General features: G+C 36.0%; 2 protein-coding genes across 3 annotated transcripts in view; one reads left to right on the plus strand and one right to left on the minus strand.

Annotated features, from left to right (window-relative positions):
* Nucleotides 1-15,584, minus strand: part of LOC107705233 (zinc finger C2HC domain-containing protein 1A-like) — a 23,573-nt gene extending 7,989 nt beyond the window's left edge. The window contains exons 1-6 of the mRNA XM_016508436.1: nucleotides 15,455-15,584; nucleotides 14,776-14,849; nucleotides 13,176-13,292; nucleotides 11,801-11,836; nucleotides 8,655-8,796; nucleotides 8,420-8,568 (exon numbers count right to left, since the gene is read on the minus strand). Of these exons, the coding sequence (XP_016363922.1) occupies nucleotides 8,420-8,568; nucleotides 8,655-8,796; nucleotides 11,801-11,836; nucleotides 13,176-13,292; nucleotides 14,776-14,849; nucleotides 15,455-15,470 (534 nt within the window). The 5' untranslated portion in view covers nucleotides 15,471-15,584. The remainder of the gene's footprint in view (nucleotides 1-8,419; nucleotides 8,569-8,654; nucleotides 8,797-11,800; nucleotides 11,837-13,175; nucleotides 13,293-14,775; nucleotides 14,850-15,454) is intronic.
* A 678-nt stretch (nucleotides 15,585-16,262) lies between these two features.
* Nucleotides 16,263-22,167, plus strand: part of LOC107705234 (cAMP-dependent protein kinase inhibitor alpha-like) — a 9,876-nt gene continuing 3,971 nt past the window's right edge. Inside the window, exon 1 of one of the 2 annotated variants that reach the window (XM_016508437.1) lies at nucleotides 16,263-16,373. The gene's annotated coding sequence lies outside the window, so the exon portion shown is untranslated. Of the gene's footprint in view, nucleotides 16,374-20,482; nucleotides 20,572-22,167 lie in introns of those variants that run through there. The other variant, XM_016508438.1, reaches the window with a different exon arrangement.

Genomic DNA, 22,167 nt, shown 5'->3' on the forward strand with positions numbered 1-22,167 from the left:
AGCTGTATATAACAAAACAGATGTCATTTCCCACTATGTTTCTTAAATTGTCATTTTTCACTGTCCTTATTAAATGTGTCATCTTTCACGTCAAATTCTTACATTGTTTCAATTAATTCACTTATAATAAGAATAATAATAATAATAAGAAACTGTAGAGTTGTTACCATTCAAACAAAATCCATCTTTCCACTGCAGGAAACACAGAAGCTGCATCTGAAGTGGCATTAGATGTATTTATACAGCCTGTTTGATGAAGCTGAGGTGCCATAAATGCATTTACACTGCAAAATTTCTAATGCATAACGAATTTTATAAGATTAATGTCTTAAATATTTTTTTAAACATACAAATAAGAAATGTTGGGAAAAATGCAATTATAGTTTTAAATATGAAACCAAATCAGTAGGTGGCGGCAAATGACTGTTTGAATGAGTGAGTTATTTGTCCTTTATTCAACAGATTCGTTCAAACGGCTGATTCATTCAGAAACGAGGCAAGTGACTACTGTCTTTATGAATGGGTTACTGAATCATTGAATCACTTGATTCGATCAAAAACATGGATTCATTCAGTAACAAAACCCCACTGTGTTGCTCAGAGATACAAAACAGTTCTGCTGTGGCTTTGATTGGAACTATTTTCATCAGCGAAACTGAGCAAAAACAGTCAATATTGTGTCTAAAATGCAAGTCACTTAATTTTAACTTCTTGTTTATTGAACTACTAATGTATAAAATCACATTGCAATCATGTTGAAACAATTTGGTCGTGCAACGTTGCGTACCTAAATCATACATTTCTTTTTTAACTACCGCAGTATGCATCTATAAGTTGCTATTGCACTAATTTGTTTTGATTTCTGCACGAGTCTCTCTCACACACTCACTCAGACTGCACAAGCCTCATCTGGCATGACATAAATACATACATTATCAATCGCCGTAAGTGTGACGTCAAAACAGACCGGCTCGGAATCGGTAGACTGACCGGCCGGTCATGCGGAAAACCGGTTAATTCCGGTCCCTGACCGGTCGATCGGTGCATCTCTGTCCAAAATGTTTTGCTGAAGCATTAAGGTTTTGCTTCACTGGAAGCAAGGGGCCTAGCCCAACCCCTGGAAAACAGCTCCATACCATTATCCCTCCTTCAGCAAACTTTACAACTGGCACAATATAGTCCAGCGGTAACATTCTCCTGGCATCCGCCAAACCTAGACTGGCCATCAGAGTGCCAAACGGAGAAGCGTGATTCGCCAATCCACAGTATAGGTTTCTACTGCTCCAGAGTCTAGTTATGGAATGCTTTATTGAGAGTACCATGACGCATGTGCTGTGCTTTGTTTACGAGCAGAGGAATGCATGCGCATACGTCGTTGCACTTTCGATAATGGCGGAGGATGGGATGAGGAGGAGAAGAATTGTTGAATAAAGTCGCTATTTTTGTTTTCTTTGTGCACAAAAAGTATTCTCGTAGATTCATAAAATTACAGTTGAACCACTGATGTCACATGGGCTGTTTTACCGATGTCCTTACTACGTTTCTGGGTCTGGGAACATTTCAGTTGCATTGCTCTCTAGGGATGGTCAGAAAGCTCTAGGATTTCATCAAAAATATCTTAATTTGTATTCCGAAGATGAACGAAGGTCTTATGGGTTTGGAACGACATGAGGGTGCGGAAAACCGGTTAATTCCGGTCCCTGACCGGTCGATCGGTGCATCTCTGTCCAAAATGTTTTGCTGAAGCATTAAGGTTTTGCTTCACTGGAAGCAAGGGGCCTAGCCCAACCCCTGGAAAACAGCTCCATACCATTATCCCTCCTTCAGCAAACTTTACAACTGGCACAATATAGTCCAGCGGTAACATTCTCCTGGCATCCGCCAAACCTAGACTGGCCATCAGAGTGCCAAACGGAGAAGCGTGATTCGCCAATCCACAGTATAGGTTTCTACTGCTCCAGAGTCTAGTTATGGAATGCTTTATTGAGAGTACCATGACGCATGTGCTGTGCTTTGTTTACGAGCAGAGGAATGCATGCGCATACGTCGTTGCACTTTCGATAATGGCGGAGGATGGGATGAGGAGGAGAAGAATTGTTGAATAAAGTCGCTATTTTTGTTTTCTTTGTGCACAAAAAGTATTCTCGTAGATTCATAAAATTACAGTTGAACCACTGATGTCACATGGGCTGTTTTACCGATGTCCTTACTACGTTTCTGGGTCTGGGAACATTTCAGTTGCATTGCTCTCTAGGGATGGTCAGAAAGCTCTAGGATTTCATCAAAAATATCTTAATTTGTATTCCGAAGATGAACGAAGGTCTTATGGGTTTGGAACGACATGAGGGTGAGTAATTAATGACATAATTCTCATTTTTGTGTGAACTAACCCTTTAAATGGCGGTCCACTTATCAAGCTTCTTTATAGCCTAACACTAAATTGGCTTGTTCAACTGTCCCAGGCCATAGAAATTGGAAGTTTCATGAACTCAATGAACTGGCTGATCTGCGTAGGGATAATGAGCAGTTGAGAGCAGTTGTTAGACTGTCAGCAGAAGCTAAAGGCCTTCAGTGTGACATCAGCAGCCTGGAAGCGGGAGTTAAAAATGATGAAAAATGACTGTGAACAGCAAATGAACTTGAACAGCTCAAGGAGGAGCATTTAAGCATGATTGCACTAATGGAGAACCAGGACACAGCTTCTAGCGGCCTAACCGTGAACACTGACCCCAATCATCACCATGGAATAGTACCAGACACTCCAAAAACTGTCACCACTCAGACCCAGCATATGACCAGGTGGAACTCTAGTTTAAACTAGCATGAAGGCAGTGTTATCAGTCATAACTTCTGGCGAGAAATAGCGCAGACACTGGACGAGGATGATTATTAAATGGAGTATGGTTTGAAAAGCTGCACGCATTCACTGAGCCCCGCTTCAGTCAAGCGCACCAGCAGCACTTCAATGGACAAAAACACACACAATGATATAAAACTGCATGGTTTTGACAAGTGTCCTTGTAAACAAGGTCTTAAATGAGTTATAAAGTCCTAAATGACCATAAAGAGTTGGGAGAAAATCGGATGCGTGTCAGATCGGTGTCATGTGCATAGTATTTTAAAAAGACAGCTTTTTAAATTTTTTTTAATCGATTGACAGACAGCATTAATGTTAAAAGGGGGGGGGATCAAATGCTATTCATGCATGTTGAGTTAATTACACAGTTAAAGAGTTGGATTCTCATGCTAAACATGGCCAAAATGATTTTAATGTAGAACGGAGTATTTCTGTGCATAATACACCACTTTCGGGTTCTTACAAGTTTCGGAAAGTTTTTTTTGAGCATGGCTCTTCATGACGTCATGAGGGGTATAATTCCTTGGATGACCAATCTCCCAGAAGAGCGTGCCCACACACACGTCGACCAGAGCGAGAGCGCGCTCATTAACGCGCTTCATTCGGCAGTACTGCACGGGACTTGCTCGGGAAGAATGTCTTCAAAGAAGTGTGTTTTTGGTTGTAAGGGAAAAATAACCTTGTTCAGCTTCCCAAAGAACCCAGCGTTAAGTAAACAGAGGATGCAGTTTGTTTTTCCGGGGCAGCAACAGAGTTTTGCAAGCGTGTTTGTTGACGAAGGTTTTATAAACAAGGCCCAGTTCGATGCTGGATTTGCACATCATTTGATAGTGAAAGATGGAGTGGCCCCAGCTATAAACGATCCCGGTTATGATTCTGCAAAACTGCAGACGGTAAGTGAAACAGCATCAAATGTCTGTGTTTTGTTGGCAATCGGCGCTCAAGTGCTCGTCACTCTTTAGCTCCGCCAACAGCACGCCTCAAGGAGCTCGGCTGTTTTTGGAGAGAATCGTAAAGCTGTATCTTTCTTTTGTAATCTTGATAAAACTAAAGACTCTTTGGAGATGTGAAGGATGCAACACTAATTTGTAGGTACTCAAGATTAACATGAGATTGGGTGAAACTGTGTGTTATGTCCCCTTTAACCTTTTATAGATGTTGGTGTTGGTAATATTAGTTCATTTTACTGCTAAATATGCATTTCAATTTAATTTCTAATTTTATAGGCCCCCCAGAAAAAGATCAGGACAGCCCCCACACTCTTGGCCCCCTTCAAATTTTCAGTTTGATAATCCGGCCCTCAAATGAAGCTAATTGAATAGCCCTGCTCTAGAGGATTCGGGCAAGAAACACAAGCTGGTCTACATTATCTGGCTTCAGAGATGCCCTTTTACATGTGACAATGTTGCCACCTGTGCTAAAAACCCTCTCAGAGGGGAAGCTTGTGGCATGAATACACAAGTAATGCTGTGCCAGTTGGCTCACTCTGGGGAATTTCAGTCCAATCCAATCAAGAGGATTTGAGTCATTGTCAGCATCTGGAGACTGAAGGTAGTTGCAGAGCTCCCTCTTAACTGCCTGTGGTGCACTCAAGCCTTGTGTGTTAGTAAGTGGTGGTCCTGTTTGAAGCCCACCACTAGCCAGAGACCGATTTGCTTTCTTGGCTGGTGCAGAAGCGTCTCCCATGGCTTCTTCTCTGGACTCCTCTTTCCTTACCACAACAGCTCTGTCTCCCTTCAGCATCTCCAACACAGCTCTCTCTGATCTATTATCTCTTCTCCTACTTCGGGGGACTAATTTTGTAGCTAAAACTTGCCGTGTCAGAGCTTAGCCTACTACTGCTGAGCACTGGACAATCATGACGACACACGTCATCATGTTTGTTCTTTATTGTCAAGGTGAAATTCCTTGGCTGGTGCCCTGTAAAATAGTGTGATTAAAACTAATTATTAATATTAATATTTAAGGCCAAAGCCATTACACTTGTGGTACTACTTAGAACTACAACCACTACATTCATCTTACATAGAAATCACTACAATTTGTTCACTCCACTTTGATTTTGAACTTGAACTTACACTGTGTGAATATTTACTTTGATTATCAGAAGTTTCTAAAACAGAAATCTTCAGAAACAGAAACATACAAACAATCTCCTGTTATCCAGTGAAGCAAAGTTGACCTCTTTGTATTGACTTTACTTCAAAGCCAGAGATTAATTGGTTTGAGGAGTGAGCAAGTAATGGTCTTGTAAAAAAAAGGCAAATTTCCTCTTCATTGCTCACTGTCTGTCTTTTATCAAAAAAGAGCAGTTTAAAATCTGCTTCACCATTAGTTTGCTATTGCCATTAACTAGTCCAACAGTTCCACGTGTTCAAGCCAATTCTGAACTTTGTATACCATACTAACACAAGTTTAAATCAAACACGGTGAAATAAACATCCTCACATTCAAGTTCCCTCTAACAGTCAAAAAATGAGCTGCTTCCAATGTTGCCAAACCCCTCCCTCAGAAAATCTCTAGAACCACCCTCAAAAGTCTCCATTTTTCACAAAAAGTCGCCAAATATGAAAACAAAGTAAATGCATGTAAATTTGGTAAAGGTAAAGGAAAGTAAATATATATATATATATACTTTACAAATGATGACAGTATAAAAAATATAACAAAAGATTCTGAAGTGAAATGAGGAAATGCTTGTGATCTGCAAGCACATCAAACATGATGGAAATGATGGAAAGACACAAGACACATAATGTTGTGAAAAGTAAGTGCAAAATACTGCATCCCAGCACACATGACACGATGATGCACTGTGTCTCTCAGTATCTGGTTGACATGACTGTGCATGAATTGTGGTATAACTTTTGTGTCCGTGGTTAAAACAAGATGTTAATTTTTTTCTCCGCCATCTTGATTGATGCTTATAATTAAATTGTGGTGTGCGTCATGGCAGGCGTGGCGTGCTGGTGTGTTCACTGCGCAGACTCATTGGCATGATTGAGAGCAAACGTGAGAGGTCACGGGCCTACGGCAGGGTGTGGCCAAGTAAAAAATAAAAAATCTCCAAAAAAATCGCTAGTTTTATTTAAATATAGCTAAAATAGCTCCTTGTCGCAAAAAATAAAAAAAAGTCGCAGCTACAATGAGAAAGTAGCTAAATTTGGCGACAAAATCCCCAAATTGGCAACACTGGCTGCTTCCTCTATTCCAGAAACACCTGTCCTTCTACCCCCAGTGCACCCACTTATTCATTTCATTACACTGCCACCCAAAGGTTAACAACAGTATTGCAACAAAACATGGCTCCTACAAATATACAGCGGATAAAATACAGGTGCATCTCAATAAATTAGAATGTCGTGGAAAAGTTAATTTATTTCAGTAATTCAACTCAAATTGTGAAACTCGTGTATTAAATAAATTCAATGCACACAGACTGAAGTAGTTTAAGTCTTTGGTTCTTTTAATTGTGATGATTTTGGCTCACATTTAACAAAAACCCACCAACTCACTATCTCAACAAATTAGAATACTCCATAAGACCAATAAAAAAAAACATTTTTAATGAATTAACTTTTATAAAGAATATCTCTTTGGATTTGAGACTTTAGTCTTTGCAACTTTACAGATCTTCTTTATGCACCAAGAGCTTGTAACACTCCAAAGAGAAAGGAAAAGAAAGAAAAAGGAAACTGAAATCGCATCATATGACCCCTTTAAACGAGTGATTTATTCAGAAACGAAAAGCTGTCATGTTGCTCAAAGACGCAAAACAGCGCTGTGGCTTTGTTTGGAATTATTTTTGTTGGCGAAATAGTGCAAAAACAGGCAATATGGTGTCTAAAACGTAAGTCTCTTAATAAAACTTCTAGTTTATAGAACTGTTGTAAAAAATCAATATCACATTTGTATATGGTAATTTTTGGAGAAAAAAAATGCACTTCCGTGTGAAATTGATTAACTATATGAAGTGGTATAAATATTCACATTTTCTGCCCCCATGTCTTGAATTTGTGATCATTCTGAATGTATTTTAATAGACTGAATCATGCAGTGAAAGAGCGCACTGTAAATGCGCACGCGTACTAGACTTCACGTAATGCGTGCACTCTGTAGGTGTTTTGAATGTGTTTTTTTTGCGTCGTGAGAATATTGAGTAAAATAGCTCACTTGTCATGGTGTTACTTAACTATATCATGTTATGAATAAACTAAACATTTAGAATTTTTACCTCAATGTGTTTCTTCTTAGTTTATGTGTGCGGTTACGCTCATTTGTTCTGAAGTCTCGAGACAAACAGAGTGAGCCTCAGCGCGACCTTGTATTCTGTATTCTGCTAATTTACTGCAATTCTCTCTGATGACGCAGTAACTTACCGCGGGGAAGAAAAAATCTTTTGTCTGTCCAATGATTGTAAACCGTCAGACTGAAGATATTTTAGCGGTAATGAGACCAAAAATATTTAAGACCCATCGAATCCGAATTGAAGACATTTTAAGACTTTTTAAGGTCTTATATTAGGAACACGTTATTTAAGACATTTTAAAACTTTTTAAGGACCCGCGGTGCTCAGGTGTGATTTTGGCCCATTCTTCCACACAAACTTGATAAATATTATAAATAAATATTACAATACAAGCCTCTGTTAATATTTCTCTATAATGTATTGAAATTCAAAGCTTACTATGCATCATCTTGGAAATACAGTTTCATGTCTTTAAGTCTTTATCATCTGTAGTCAGTGTTATTTATCTGAATAAGTTCTGATGTGTGTGTGTTTTTATGTCCTGATGGAACAATATCTATTTCAGACTCTTCAAGATCGCATTTTACTATAGCATTACCATTTCCATAGCAGTAAAATGTTATGTTATGTATGTTTACATTTAGATTTAGTCATTTAGCAAATGCTTTTATCCAAAGCGACTTACAAATGAGGACAATGGAAGCAATCAAAATCAACAAAAGAGCAATGATATGCAAGTGCTATAACAAGTCTCAGTTAGCTTAACGCAGTATACGTAGCAAGGTTTTTTTTATAATTATATAATAAATAAAAAGAAAAACAGATAGAATAGAAAAAGAATAGAGCAAGAAAATTGGTATGTATGTTTAATTAATTACTACTTTAACCAACGTTTAAATCACTAACTGTTTCAAAATGTATGCTGTTAACAAAATCATTATTGAAACTGTTGCCGTTAGCCTACTGTACAAATAAAAACAATAAAACAACAATACATAAACAGTGAACGCACAAGGCGAATTAATATACAATGCATAAATCTTTGAATAATATTTGGTAATGAATACCAATATGGCAGTGCGGTGGTTTCACTTTTTTGACGTAATCCGCAATCCAGTTCTCTATTACAGATCAGCGGTCCCAAGTGATAGTGTTCAAAAGGGACGAGACGCCCCTTAAAATTTTAAAATGTATTCATATTAAGTTTCTGATCATTCTGTTTATGTTTATCATGTTAAAATGGCATACTTTTTTCTAAGTAAAAAAAAAAAACTCCTGGCTGATCCCAAGTCATCTTTACAGTGAAGCCTCACCTGAGTCCTGGCTGGGGGTTTGGCTTTATCACTCCCAGGAAACTTCACTTTGTTGGAAATTCTGGACGCTTGCTCTTTACAGAACTTGATGTGGCGATCTGCTGCATTCTCACTGAAGCGCCGCTGGCAATAGGGACACTGGATATAATCTGGAAAAGGCAATCGCTGTTACTGTTTTTACCGATCTTACTGTAACTCTTCCAAGTGTCAATAGACTAGTGCTTTGTTTTTTTACCTGGATCATAGGATGGAGGAGGGGGTGGAGGAAGGGGTCCGCCATCTTTCATGACTTGATCTAAACCTTTGGCAGCACGAATGGTGGCAATGAATTCTTCATGCTTTCGGCGCCAATTGGACTGTTTCTTCGGTGGTTCAGGCTGTTTAAAACAAACATTTAGTTTAAAAACATTTGAATGAAAATCAAACAGGAATGCAGGATATTCTAATTCTAAATTTCCTAAATCACCTACTACATAAACTTCAAAGGGGGAAAGATTACTTAATTATTTAAAATGTAGGAATGTACCATTATTAAAATTCTGATAATTTTCATGTTATAACCAAAAATGATAAATGGATAATATTCAAATTCTATACCATTTAGTCTAAATGAAGAGTAAAAACTCTAAAAAAAAAAATAAAAAAAATATCATATTTAAGACTACAAGTGAATTTAGGCATCACAACATTATACCGCACAGTATGAAAATGAATTTTTATTAGTTATTTTTATTAGTGTTTTAAGTTTTAAAATTTGTTAAAAATGTTGAATATTATTATAATCTAATTAAACTAAAACATTTATCATCAAAAACTGTTGCTTTTACAAAAACAACAAAAAAACAACATGCAGTTCATCATACATCTGGGGCCCGTTCTTCGTACGTCGCTTATTACATCCGAGATGAAATGTCACATCCAAGATGATATCATCGCGCTAATCAGGATCTGGCTAATTCGGTTCTTCAAACGCACCTGTTGTTGATGATTAGTATGGCTGGATTGAGTTATCTGAGATAATTGCGCGTGCATGGGTTGGCTGGCGGCAAGACAGCAACGTAATGACATCATTTCGTACTCTTGTAATAAAGTAGCGTTGGTAACGGACAGATTTTAAGTATCAATTCTGCTTAAAAAGATGTCATCTAATCCTGTTTACATGAAATAAGCCTGCTCCCGAGCAGGTTTAAGCTTACGGACCTGTTGCTATGACAGCAACTCCGAGATGAGCTTCGAAGAACCAACCAATCCAAGATCTTGCCAAATCGTCAACAATCAAATCCAGCTAACTGAGTTAGCGACGTACGAAGAACGGGCCCCTGGAATTACAAAATCAATCATGGCTAATTTTAATCTATTGATACTCCTATTTTCTGCTAATAATAAACGTTTGAAAACAAGCTAATCATCATTACAGCAGAAATACTAGAGGAAATATCTTGAATGTTGTGTTGGATAAGTTGAAGAATCGTAGTTTTTAACAACAATAATTGTGTTTTGTATGTCAGGGGCCCGTTTCAATAAGGAGGTTCAACCAGCTCTGAGTTAAAACTTGAACTCTGAGTTGACTTACTCTGAGATGGGAAACTGAGTTTTCGGGTTCAGAACAGCTGAATTGAGTTAGTTCAATCGACTCCGAGTAGGTTGACTCTGGCTGTGTTCGAAATGCCATACTATCATACTACTCTTACTATTTCTGCAGTATCCAGTATGTATGCTGTGCATAGTACGCAACATACTTCAGAGTCAATACAAGTTTAATTCTTATCACTGTTATAATACCACAGATGAAAACTGGCAGAACGGTAGGTTACTGACCTAATAGGTTATTCATTTTCATGGTATCCCATGGGCAAAAAAAATAAAAAAATAATAATAATAATAATTTAAGTGCATTTTTCTTATTTTACAAATGATCTGCCAATAGGGTAAGAAAAATACGGCAGCGGCTATTTACACTAAGTGGAATTAGCATACTATCTTAGCGATAGATCCTATTTACAGTAGGCTAAGTGCAAATAGCTCTAGATGCTATTTACACTTAGTGATGATCTGCCGGGTAAGAAAAATACGGCAGCGGCTATTTACACTAAGTGGAATTAGCATACTCTCTTAGCGATAGATCCTATTTACAGTAGGCTAAGTGCAAATAGCTCTAGATGCTATTTACACTTAGTGAAACTAGTGATATATTCTATTTACCATGTAAAATTAGCAGTTCTTTGCAATAAGTGTAAATAATAATTAGATGCTATTTATACGTAATACTGGCGGATACATACTATTTGCACCTCAGTATTGTTGTAGCCTACATTAACAGGATGCAATAATAACAGTGTAAATGATTATATTTATTAAAATTATAACTACTTTTATCATTATTAAACACTCGTTAGGCACTTTACTTCCACTTTTAGAACATTTTCTTCATTTTTTTTCTAAAAATAAATTCTAATGTGATATGTGATGGGAAAAGTGAGATCAATCACGTCACAAGCTAGTTCTCCGCGCCCAACGCGTTACTGCCTACACTACCGAAGTCGTTAATCATTCACGTCGTATTTAACCTTGTGTCACATTGGAGGGTGGAGCTTCTGTAAATTTGCACATAGTAGTAGACTACGAATAATCTTGTTTTCCATTTGCATTAAGATTATTTTTATTACCACACTGGCAGATAATTTTACTTATGTAAAATGCACTTAATTTAGATCCCCCCCAGGAAATAAGACTAAATATCTTATATATAATTTTCTTATATAGAAAATTCATCTTGATTTAAGAATTTTTAGATATTTGTACTTGAAATAAGAAAAAAAAATACTTCGTAAGAAAAGCATTTTTGCAGCGTGCATGAATGATTGAATGAAGTATTTAAACATCGCTTGCGCTTTAAAAAGGGGGAGGAGACCAAAAGAAACTGAGTTTACCGAAGAAAACCTGCTCCTGACCAGGTTAGGTTCACAGAGTAAGTTACCATGGTAACTGACTCTGAGTATAAGTTACCTCCCTTTCAGAAATGGGCTTGACTTACCCTGCTTTCTCGGGTTTGACATACCTCCCGTTCTGAAACGGAAAACCCAGAGTTTCCCTCATTTCAGGGTTAACATAGTTTTCATTTAACCTCCTTTCTGAAACGGGCCCCAGGACAGATAAACATTGTTTATTGATCCCAGAGTAGGTAAACTTAAGACAAACATCTTGAAGAAAAAAAAAATCAAGATTATTTACAACTCTTTTAAACTTATAACTCTTTTGGAGATTTTTTTCCAAAGCAAGCAAATATTAAACACTGCAGCCTTAATATTAGAAGTGACATGGTGAGACACAAAATTCAGTGATGAGAAAAAAAAAAATTTCAAAAACAAACATTCAACTTACTTTATCAGACTTAGAGCTGCTGGAAGAACTTTGTAACTGAAACATAACCAAAAGGGGTTTTAGAATACTTCAGGACACTAGGGTATGATATGAGGGTAGCCGTGGAGGAAAACAGCCCTGAATAGTGGGCTCTGTTTGAGACTGAGGACTTTTTATAGATGTGAATCATTACCCTAAATTTTTTTAATTGGATGAATGAAACATTTTTTTCAGTGAAGTTGTCTGGTGTATTCAGAACGTTGAGAAACAAATGCCATGTTCACACTGCCAAAAAAAACTGATGTTGTGGGGGAAGCCAAGCATGATATTCCTTTAGATTAACTGATAAAGAATGGCACAAACAACAGAAAGGTCATGGTTTCCCAGGAACAGCCATGCCGGAAAAATATGCAACAAGGAATGTGCACACAAAAACTAAATAATAATACAATAAAGGAGTAATTCATGGAGGACAAGAGACTTGCAGATGTTTATGGTCATGGTGAGAATTGTGACAAAATAAAAAAAAAGTAAATGTAAATTTAAAACAAGTGCAAAAAAAATTAATATTCCAATCATTCTTCCAAGATTTTTATAATTTTAGATTTTTTATTTTAACATATTTTACTAAAATAATTTTAGATTACTTACTTGCTTTGAATTTATACCCTAATAAATCTGATATATTTTGATGTAAAACAAGTTCATTTTTATGTATTTATAAAAATGCATCTTGGAAGTACTGCAAGTCCATTTGTATAAAATAATCTTGTTTAACACAGTTTTTTTTTAACTGCATTATCCACATTTATTCTATGTGAAACTTCAATGTGAATGCTGTCAAAGAACATTAAATAAATGTAATCCATAAAGTGTGGTGGAAATTATTTTTAATTACTGCAGATTAGCACTGAGGTTTTTATTCCCTGAGAATTTTGAAGCAGAAAAAAAAAAGTTGTGTTCATTAGATATTGGCGTGTTATTGTATTGTAGCGTAAACCTTAGCCTTACAAAATGTCTTTATTATTTTTATTATTATTAGCTATACAGTACTAGGAACTGTTGCCAGTGTTGCTGGGCAATGAGGTTTAAAAGCCAGGAAAATGTATTATTTGCCTTTATGCTGATGTTGTTCTGTTACTACTAAGATGAAGTTGGTGAACAACACTATTGCCAATGTATGCAGTGACCCTGCAGATGAATTTTATGGCAACAGCACATGACACGGTTTCTGAATGTGCAGCAGTCTGAAAAATACACTGCATGTAACCACTCACAGTTCACCATCAACTGTGAACATGAAGGGAACAAATACAGTACAAGGTAAACTAGATCCAGGTCCAAACAACTAGTGTAAAAGTGTCGCTGTAATGTTTAAATGTGGTCGTTTCCTCACCTTTGGTTTTATGGGTTTGAGTATAGGAATATCAGTCCCCTCTGCCCTTTGCCTGCTGGAGTCAAACACCTTTCTCTTCTTTGCAGCTGTCTTCTGGCAGATCGGCACATGTTTTTTCTACAATAGGTAATCAGGTGGGCAGGTATCAAATAACTGTGACAGCATTGCGCTGACTGAGTAATTATACCAGGTTTTGTTTTTACTTTGTGACCTGAGATATACAGTGGGTACGGAAAGTATTCAGACCCCCTTAAATTTTTCACTCTTTGTTATATTGCAGCCATTTGCTAAAATCATTTAAGTTAATTTTTTTTCCTCATTAATGTACACACAGCACCCCATATTGACAGAAAAACACAGAATTGTTGACATTTTTGCAAATTTATTAAAAAAGAAAAACTGAAAAATGCTCAGTATTTAGTAGAAGCACCCATTTGATCTAATACAGCCATGAGTCTTTTTGGGAAAGATGCAACAAGTCTTTCACACCTGGATTTGGGGATCCTCTGCCATTCCCTCTTGCAGATCCACTCCAGTTCTGTCAGGTTGGATGGTAAACGTTGGTGGAAAGCCATTTTTAGGTCTCTCCAGAGATGCTCAATTGGGTTTAAGTCAGGGATCTGGCTGGGCCATTCAAGAACAGTCACAGAGTTGTTGGGAAGCCACTCCTTCGTTATTTTAGCTGTGTGCTTAGGGTCATTGTCTTGTTGGAAGGTAAACCTTAGTTCCAGTCTGAGGTCCTGAGCACTCTGGAGAAGGTTTTCGTCCAGGATATCCCTGTACTTGGCCGCATTCATCTTTCCCTCGATTGCAACCAGTCGTCCTGTCCCTGCAGCTGAAAAAAAAATTTAAGGGGGTCTGAATACTTTCCGTACCCACTGTACATGCCTTGTTGCTAATCTTGATTTGGCAACTACATACCAACATAATTGGCTAGTATATTGCTGGGTAAGACATAATGTAAAGTACCGTTCAAAGAGTTTTTTTTTTTTTTTAATAAATAAAGAAATTAATATTTTTATTCAACAATGAGTGAATAACAACAAAGACAATATAATATTACAAAAGATTTCAAATAAATGCTGCTCTTTTGAAAAAATGTACCAAGTTTTCTTGAGCAGCAAATCAGCATATTTGAATGATTTCTGAAGGATCATGTGGCACTAAAGACTGGAGTTTTCGGCTAACGAAAATTCAGCTCTTCCATCACAGGATTTTTTAAAGGACATTTTAAAATATATTAAAACAGAAAATATTTTTCTATATAATAATAACATTTCACAATATTACTATTTTTACTGTATTTGTTAAATAAAATAAATTCAGCCTCGATGAGCATGAAAGAGTTCTTTAGAAAACATTTTTTAAAAAAACTTTTGAATTGTAGTGTACATTCTGTATCATACTGCAACTTGCAAGGCAACCTATAATAATGCACATACACTAACACAGTAAAAAATATTATTTATATATAGTTATATGTTTAATTTAGAATGTCACATTGGGATTTTTATTTTTATGTTTGCACACACATTTGAATGGCAAGATAATTTACATCAACCACCAGCTGTCAGCTCATCATCCATTCAGAAATACTTACAAGAACCTTTGAAAAAAAATTTCTTCCACATATTTTGCAGGGCAGCAGGTCTTCAGAAACAGGAGGAGGAGAATCTGTAGACAAAACACAAAGAATAAATAGTAACAGATCAACATGATAAAATGAAACACAAACACAAAAATGATAAAGATGAATTGTTGAGTGAGTCTATCTGGGTGTGCTGATCAGTTCACTCAGATACAGGGTGAAGTGTGTGGAAATAGGTCACTCCTGTCAGTCCATGTAAAACAACTGAGGACTGACTGAAGGCAGGAACCTAAGGATGTGAAGGATGCTGGAAGAAAAAATCTTGACATTTGATTTTTATTTATTTATTTATTTATTTTAAAGAGCAGAACAGGGCATTGAAATGTAATGCAAGTTGTATAGCTCACTTCACATGAATCAAATATCACAACAAAAGCACTTCAGCTATCTACCAATCTATCCATCTATGTACAGTATGTACGTATATACACACAGTTCAAATAACAGTTAAACGTCAGTATTTTCCTACAAGACGTCATTCTCTTCCATGGTGATAACCTCAAACAACAGCGACCGAATAAACCAAAGCTGCTCTCCCTTATACAACCACACGGATTGAATGCTAAAGGTTAGAAGCGTCATATTCAAAATATTTACATAAGCATCTTTTGTTGCTTTTTTAAAGACTTACCTTCTATTTCCTCCATCTTTCTTGCCTGGCAAGACACTAAGGGCGATGCTGTAGCAACTAGGCTCTTCTAGGTAGCCGCTCCACATGCTAGTATCCTTATTTTTGATTGGTCTTTTCCCGTTTCCCTGCAGAAATAAACGCCGTGCAGTACATGCAACTGGCCGCTAGGTGGGACGTGGGAGGCGGCCAGACTGTGCATTACAATCTATAGAAAGATTAATAATCTTCCACCGATATTTGACGTTATTAAAAATAAAAACTGATTTTCTGCATCCAGACTTACTCTAGTACGTGTTTGTACAATTTATTTTTCTTGTTATTATATTTGCTGGCAAATTTCCAGACCCAAAGCTACTATTTGCAAAAGCAAAATAAAGGAATATTGTCCCTGTCAGATGCCATATTGCACCATATTCTTCTGTTTTAAGGATCCTGTTCACATGGCCCTGGGAAGCAACAATCAACATGTGTTTCAGACGAAATGTCAAACAATAGAGCCCTTGTTTAAAAACTGGATTGCTGAATGCTGGGTAGCAGCACATCTGCCATGTGTGGTGAGAAATTAGGGCTGCACGATAAATCGCATGCGATATTTAACGCGCATTTTATCAGTAAAGCCGCTTCTGTAATCGGCGGTAAATCTCCATCACCTGCGGGCTTTCACATTGAGCAGCATTAACTACACAGAGCCGTTGTTCACTGACGAGCGGTGATGGAGATTTACCGCTGATTACAGAACCGGCTTTCTGACAAGATGCGCGTTAAATATCGCATGCGATTTATCGTGCAGCCCTATGAGAAATGCATTTCAAAGCAACAGCTGCACTGTTTGGAATTTACTTAATGAAATCACACGGACAGCAGTGTTTTATCTGAAATTGCACATATGCGACCCTGGACCACAAAACCAGTCATAAGGGTAAATTTTTTTTAAAATTGAGATTTATACATCATCTGAACGCTGAATAAATAAGCTTTCCATTGATGTATGGTTTGTTAAGATAGGACAATATGGCTGAGATACAACTATTTGAAAATCTGGAATTTGAGGGTGCAAAAAAAAAAAAGGGAAAAAAAATGTAAATATTGAGAAAATCGCCTTTAAAGTTGTCCAAATTAAGTTCTTAGTAATGCATATTACTGATCAAAAATTAAGTTTTGATATATAATTACGGTAGGAAATTTTGGTATGATCATTTTAACCCATACAATGTATTGATACCAATAGATAGTTATACATATATCAGTGAAGCATGGAATACAACATCTTGGCTGGACCAAATGCACAGCTGATGCACATTATTGTCTAGAGAAACTTGAGATTTTGTATGACTTGGCCACAACAGACCATATGTTATGATGTTAAATGTTGAGAGTTTACCTGAGTTGAGCAATTATGATAAACATGAGAATTGTGAACAATTAGATTGGGCAAGTCTTATGGCAAATTACCTTTGGCCATATAAAATGTTAACAGAGAAGAGATTAAAGTAACATAGCTGTATCAAATGATTATGTGTGATAATGTTAACTGTAAGAATTCTAAACATATCAATGAGTTGCATTTTATGTATGATGAAATAGTGTATTTTCTAAATAATGCCAGTAGACCTTTCTGTCAAAAAGTAGTTAAAAGTGATCTTTTTAGGGCTGGATGGAATGAATATGTATCTGAATTGCACTTGGAGGCTAGAGATGCTTTTAAAAATTGGGTTTTAACAGGTAAAGAAAGGTATGGCCCAGAATTTGAGAAAAAGAAATTGGCCAATGCCAAATTTAAATATGCTGTACGGTTTATTAAAAGAAATGAAGCAACCAGGAGAACAAACTCAATGGCAAAGAAATTTTAGCAAAATAATGTTCATGATTTTTGGAAAGAAGTTAAGGTTATTAATAATAGTAAAGTACCGCTGCCAACTAGTATTGAAGGGGTTGTTGGGGTGGAGAATATTGTTAAATTGTGGAGAAAATATTACATGGATATTTTTAATTGTGTTGAGAGGCAGGAATTTGAAGTAGGTCATATACCGAGTGATGTTGGTATGATTATTAGACCTGCTGAGGTTAATTGTGCTATTGAGAAATTGGCAGTAAATTTGTGGTAGTAAGTATGTGGCCCTGACTTAATAGTAGCTGAACATCTGAAGTATGCTAGCGAAAAAAATTCAGTGTTACTTGCTCTGTGCTTCACAGGTTTTTTTAATGCATGGTGTGTTACCTCAATCTATGCTGACAGTTTTATTAGTGCCAGTAATTAAAGATAAAACTGGTCAAATATCCAGTATAGAAAATTATAGGCCAATTGCCTTAGTGAATATTATTTCAAAAGTATTTGAGCATATCCTTATGGATCGGCTCAAAGAATATTTGGTAACTACCGACAATCAGTTTGGTTTTAAAAGGAAGCATGGTACCAATTTATGCATATATTCGTTAAAGGAAGTGGTTAGTGTGTATAGACACAATTCTACAGTATTTATGTGCTTTTTAGATGCTTCTAAGGCATTTGATCGAATTAATCACACTAAGTTGTTTATAAAGCTACAAGACAGAGGGGTTCCCCCATATTTGATTAGGATTTTACAGTACTTATATACATCAACCTATACAAGTCAGATGGGGTAGGAATGTTTCGACACCCTTTTATGTGACGAATGGGGTTCAGCAAGGTGGAATATTATCACCTCTTCTTTTTAATTTGTATATGGATGATCTCTCTGTTGAGTTAAATGAGTGTAAAACTGGATGTGTAATAGGTGATGGTCTTATTAACCATTTGATGTATGCTGATGACTTAGTTATTCTGTCCCCTTATAGTGTTGGGTTACAACAGTTGCTTCGTGTATGTTCAAATTATGGTGCAGTATGATATTGTATTTCATACTAAAAAGAGTGTGGTTATGATTGTTAAAACTAAAGAGGATCGTAAACAAAAGTTTCCCTCCTTTTGTTTAGGTGACCAAGTATTGAATGTGGTAAATAAAATAAAATATCTAGGTCACATTATTAGAGATGATTTAAATGATGATGATGATGATATGCAACGCCAGTGCTGTAAGTTATACGGAGAAGCAAATATGTTGGCTCGTAAATTTTACATGTGCACTGTTGATGTAAAAATAGCACTTTTTAGAGCTTACTGCACTTCTTTTTATATGTCACACTTATGGTGTAGTTATAGTAAAGCTAAATTGAAAAAGCTTCAGGTGGCATTGTTATTCTGCTTAAGTTACCAAGGTGGATAACTGCAAGTGTGTATTTGGTGTAATGTGTATTTGGTGTAATGAAATGTGTTTATGCGGTTTAAGGTTCAAAAAACACATTATTTTCCACATACTGTACATTATTGTTTCTCCTCTGAATTATAGTTTCATGTGGACTAAGTGATTCAAGAAATATCATAATGGCCTTAAATGATCCCACATTAAGTGACACTAGGTATTCTTCCTGGGAAGCACTGGAATTCAAGTTTGTATGTTTTTAAATAGTGATTGTTGTATGTAAATGTATGTTTGTATGTGATTTTCTTCCCTTGTTTCTTGTATTCTGTTTGTGATATGGACCAAAGGGTATGAAATAAAGAAATAATTATAATAATAAGAATATTGTTGCCTGTTGCTACAAATGTACCCGTGCTACTTATGACTGGTTTTGTGGTCCAGGGTCACATATTTCCTATTAAAAAAAATCAAATGAGAACTCAGGCGAACAAATCGTTCTCTTTCACTTGCATTCAATTAATCATATATTTAGTTCAATCTTCCTTTTGAGAGACTTTTTCGCACCTAATAAAAGGAGTCAACTCATTCTCATCACATAAAAGAATCAGGCACGTAAATCAGTCTCACTTTCAATATGAGAGAAATTTGGCGGGAAAACAATACATTGACCGAACTGTCTTTTTAAAGAATGGACCCTTTTCACAAGACTTTGATGACGCATTTAACGGTCATCAGCATCGTAAATCCTCGAAAGTTTTTCATATTTGTATTTTAAAAAAAAAGTATCTACATTTATAACCCTATTCTTTGTAGGCCTATTATATCACCTTTGCATCAAATTACAAAAAAAACTGTTAATGCTAATGCGAGGGTGTTTCTAATGCAGCGTCTATGGGAAGGATGGTAAATTTGACATCGTTATCTCAATTGTTTTCCTTTTATTGAAAGTCATGAAAACACTATCAATTTTGTTTGTTAGGGCTGTTTTGTCCAAACTGTTGCACAAGCTGTCTCTGAGGGTGCATTGGTGGATTCCACAGAGGTCTACCTAGACATAGGCAGGGTAAGCGTGTGTGACAACTCTTCTGCATGGTTGTCACTGTTGCCTTGAGGAACTGCTCACTCAAGTCCATTTTTCTTTTGCTATTTGAGCAACTGGGAATGCAAAAAATATAGGAGTGGTGCTCTCCCATTCACTGCTCTTCAAGTTTACCCAACTATGACGACTTCCGCTGCTGAGAAACCCGGAAATGTGAAAAAGGTCCATCATGAGTGAACGTTTTTTTTTTTAAACGACAAGTGTGGGTATTTGGACAAGGCTAATGTGTCATCATAACAAAAACGACTCACTGTCGCCACCTACCGGCGGAAGTCGAAACCCAATACAAAGAGTCACTAAACGAATCAGTGAACTGGTTCAGAAGATTCGAGTCACTGAGATGAATCAAAACCCCGACTACTAGACTGGAGCTGCGATTACATTATGGTATTGGGTACAATCATATTCAATGTTCATTCTGAATAATATATATTGAATACAATTTTTTTTTATTTTTTTTTTTTACTATGGCACCCATATTAAGTGAGAAAATAGATGAATGTTGCACCTGCTTCTCAATTTAATTCTTATAAACTTTTATTTTCTAAGTTGCAACCTGTTCCATCCAGGGACTCAGACATCAGTGGTGTACACATTATGCAAAAAAGAGGCACACCCATCTCTGCACTCTTTCTACAGCAGCCCTGTTTTGTTCTTTGTTATGTAAAATGTGAACCTGCTGAACCTCTGTTGTTGAATTCGCAGTTTGTTAGGGCTGTTTTGTCCAAACTGTTGCACAAGCTGTCTCTGAGGGTGCATTGGTGGATTCCACAGAGGTCTACCTAGACATAGGCAGGGTAAGCGTGTGTGACAACTCTTCTGCATGGTTGTCACTGTTGCCTTGAGGAACTGCTCACTCAAGTCCATATTGATTTTTTGGACTTGGACTTTAATTACTTAGCCAAGTGAGCTTTAGATTGTCTCTTTCCCATTTATAAATGGAAAAAGACAATTCATTTAGTGCTTACAGCCAGCGGCATATCAATAGGATGCAAGAATATGGTATATTAAGTACAGTAGTGAATAAAAGTCTCAGAATTTTCTGTATTTCTACATAACTTTGACCTTCACTTGAATTAGATATTCATCGTATTACTACAAAAATAAAGTCGAATTCAACATATTGTACACTTTTTTGTATTTTTTCACTTATTTTAGTAACCAAAATTAAATCAATTAAATTTTTGTTGGAGAAATGGTGTATGTGAGTATAATGCTGTGAACAGCCCTTTAATGATGACCTCCTTATGGGTGTTTCACCACACAGTGGCACCATTTTGAAGGCAACAGCTGAGAATGACTGTGCTGAGATGATAACATGGGCTAAATATAACTCAGGGAAGACCGTCCTCACATCTCATGAGTGATATTTAGTTCAACAAAATTCTAGATAATCTTGCAGATTTGAGCCACATCTGTTTTGATGATCTGTTCAGGGATCATATGATTAAAACTGTTTTATGGGACATATTTTTCATGCAACATACAAAAAGAATCTAGTAAGAAAGGAATTCAGAAGGACAATTTAGAAATGCATTATCCAAGCTTATCTTCTTATCTAGGCCAGATTATGACTGCTTATATAATCTTTACATTGTTACTTGCTTGGGATACCTAATGGTTAAAATAGTTGTTGTTCAAATGTTTATCAGTTATAGAATCAGTTTGAAAATATAAAAAAATATATGAATTTATGAATTTTACCATACTGTTCAAAATTTGGGGATCAGTAAGATTTAAAAAAAAAAAAATGTTTTTGAAAGAAGTCTCTTATACTTACCAAGGCTGCATTTGTGTGATCAAAAATACAGTAAAAACAGTAATATTGTGAAATATTATTACAATTTAAAATAGTTGTTTTTTTTATTTAAATATGTTTTAAAATATAATTTATTCTTGTGATGGTAAAGCTGAATTTTCAGCAGTCATTACTCCAATGTCACATTATCCTACAAAATCATTTTATTTAGCTGATTTGGAGAATAGGGAACATTTCCTATTATTAACTGTTGAAAACAGTTAAATATAATTATTTTGTTGTTGTGAAAATAATATTTTTTTTCAGGATTCTTTGATGAATAGAAAGTTCAAAAGAACAGTATTCATTTGAAATAGAAAACCTTTGTAACATTATAAATGTTTTACTGTCATTTTTAATCAATTTAATGTCTTCTTGCTGAATAAAAACATAAATGTCTTAAAAAAAATCTTACTGACCCCATACTTTTGAAGAGTAGTTTACACTAGAGCTGTATACATTCTAGCTTGTTGCATATTTTTTGTAAAGAATGTTTTTAAGAAAAACATTTAATGAAATCAAATAAAATATTTAAATTGTTGATAATTTATATATATATATATATATATATATATATATGTGTGTATGTATGTAT

This window comes from Sinocyclocheilus rhinocerous, unplaced genomic scaffold (genome assembly GCF_001515625.1).
Source record: "Sinocyclocheilus rhinocerous isolate Xijiao unplaced genomic scaffold, SAMN03320098_v1.1 scaffold594, whole genome shotgun sequence".
NCBI classification, from domain to species: Eukaryota; Metazoa; Chordata; class Actinopteri; order Cypriniformes; family Cyprinidae; genus Sinocyclocheilus; species Sinocyclocheilus rhinocerous.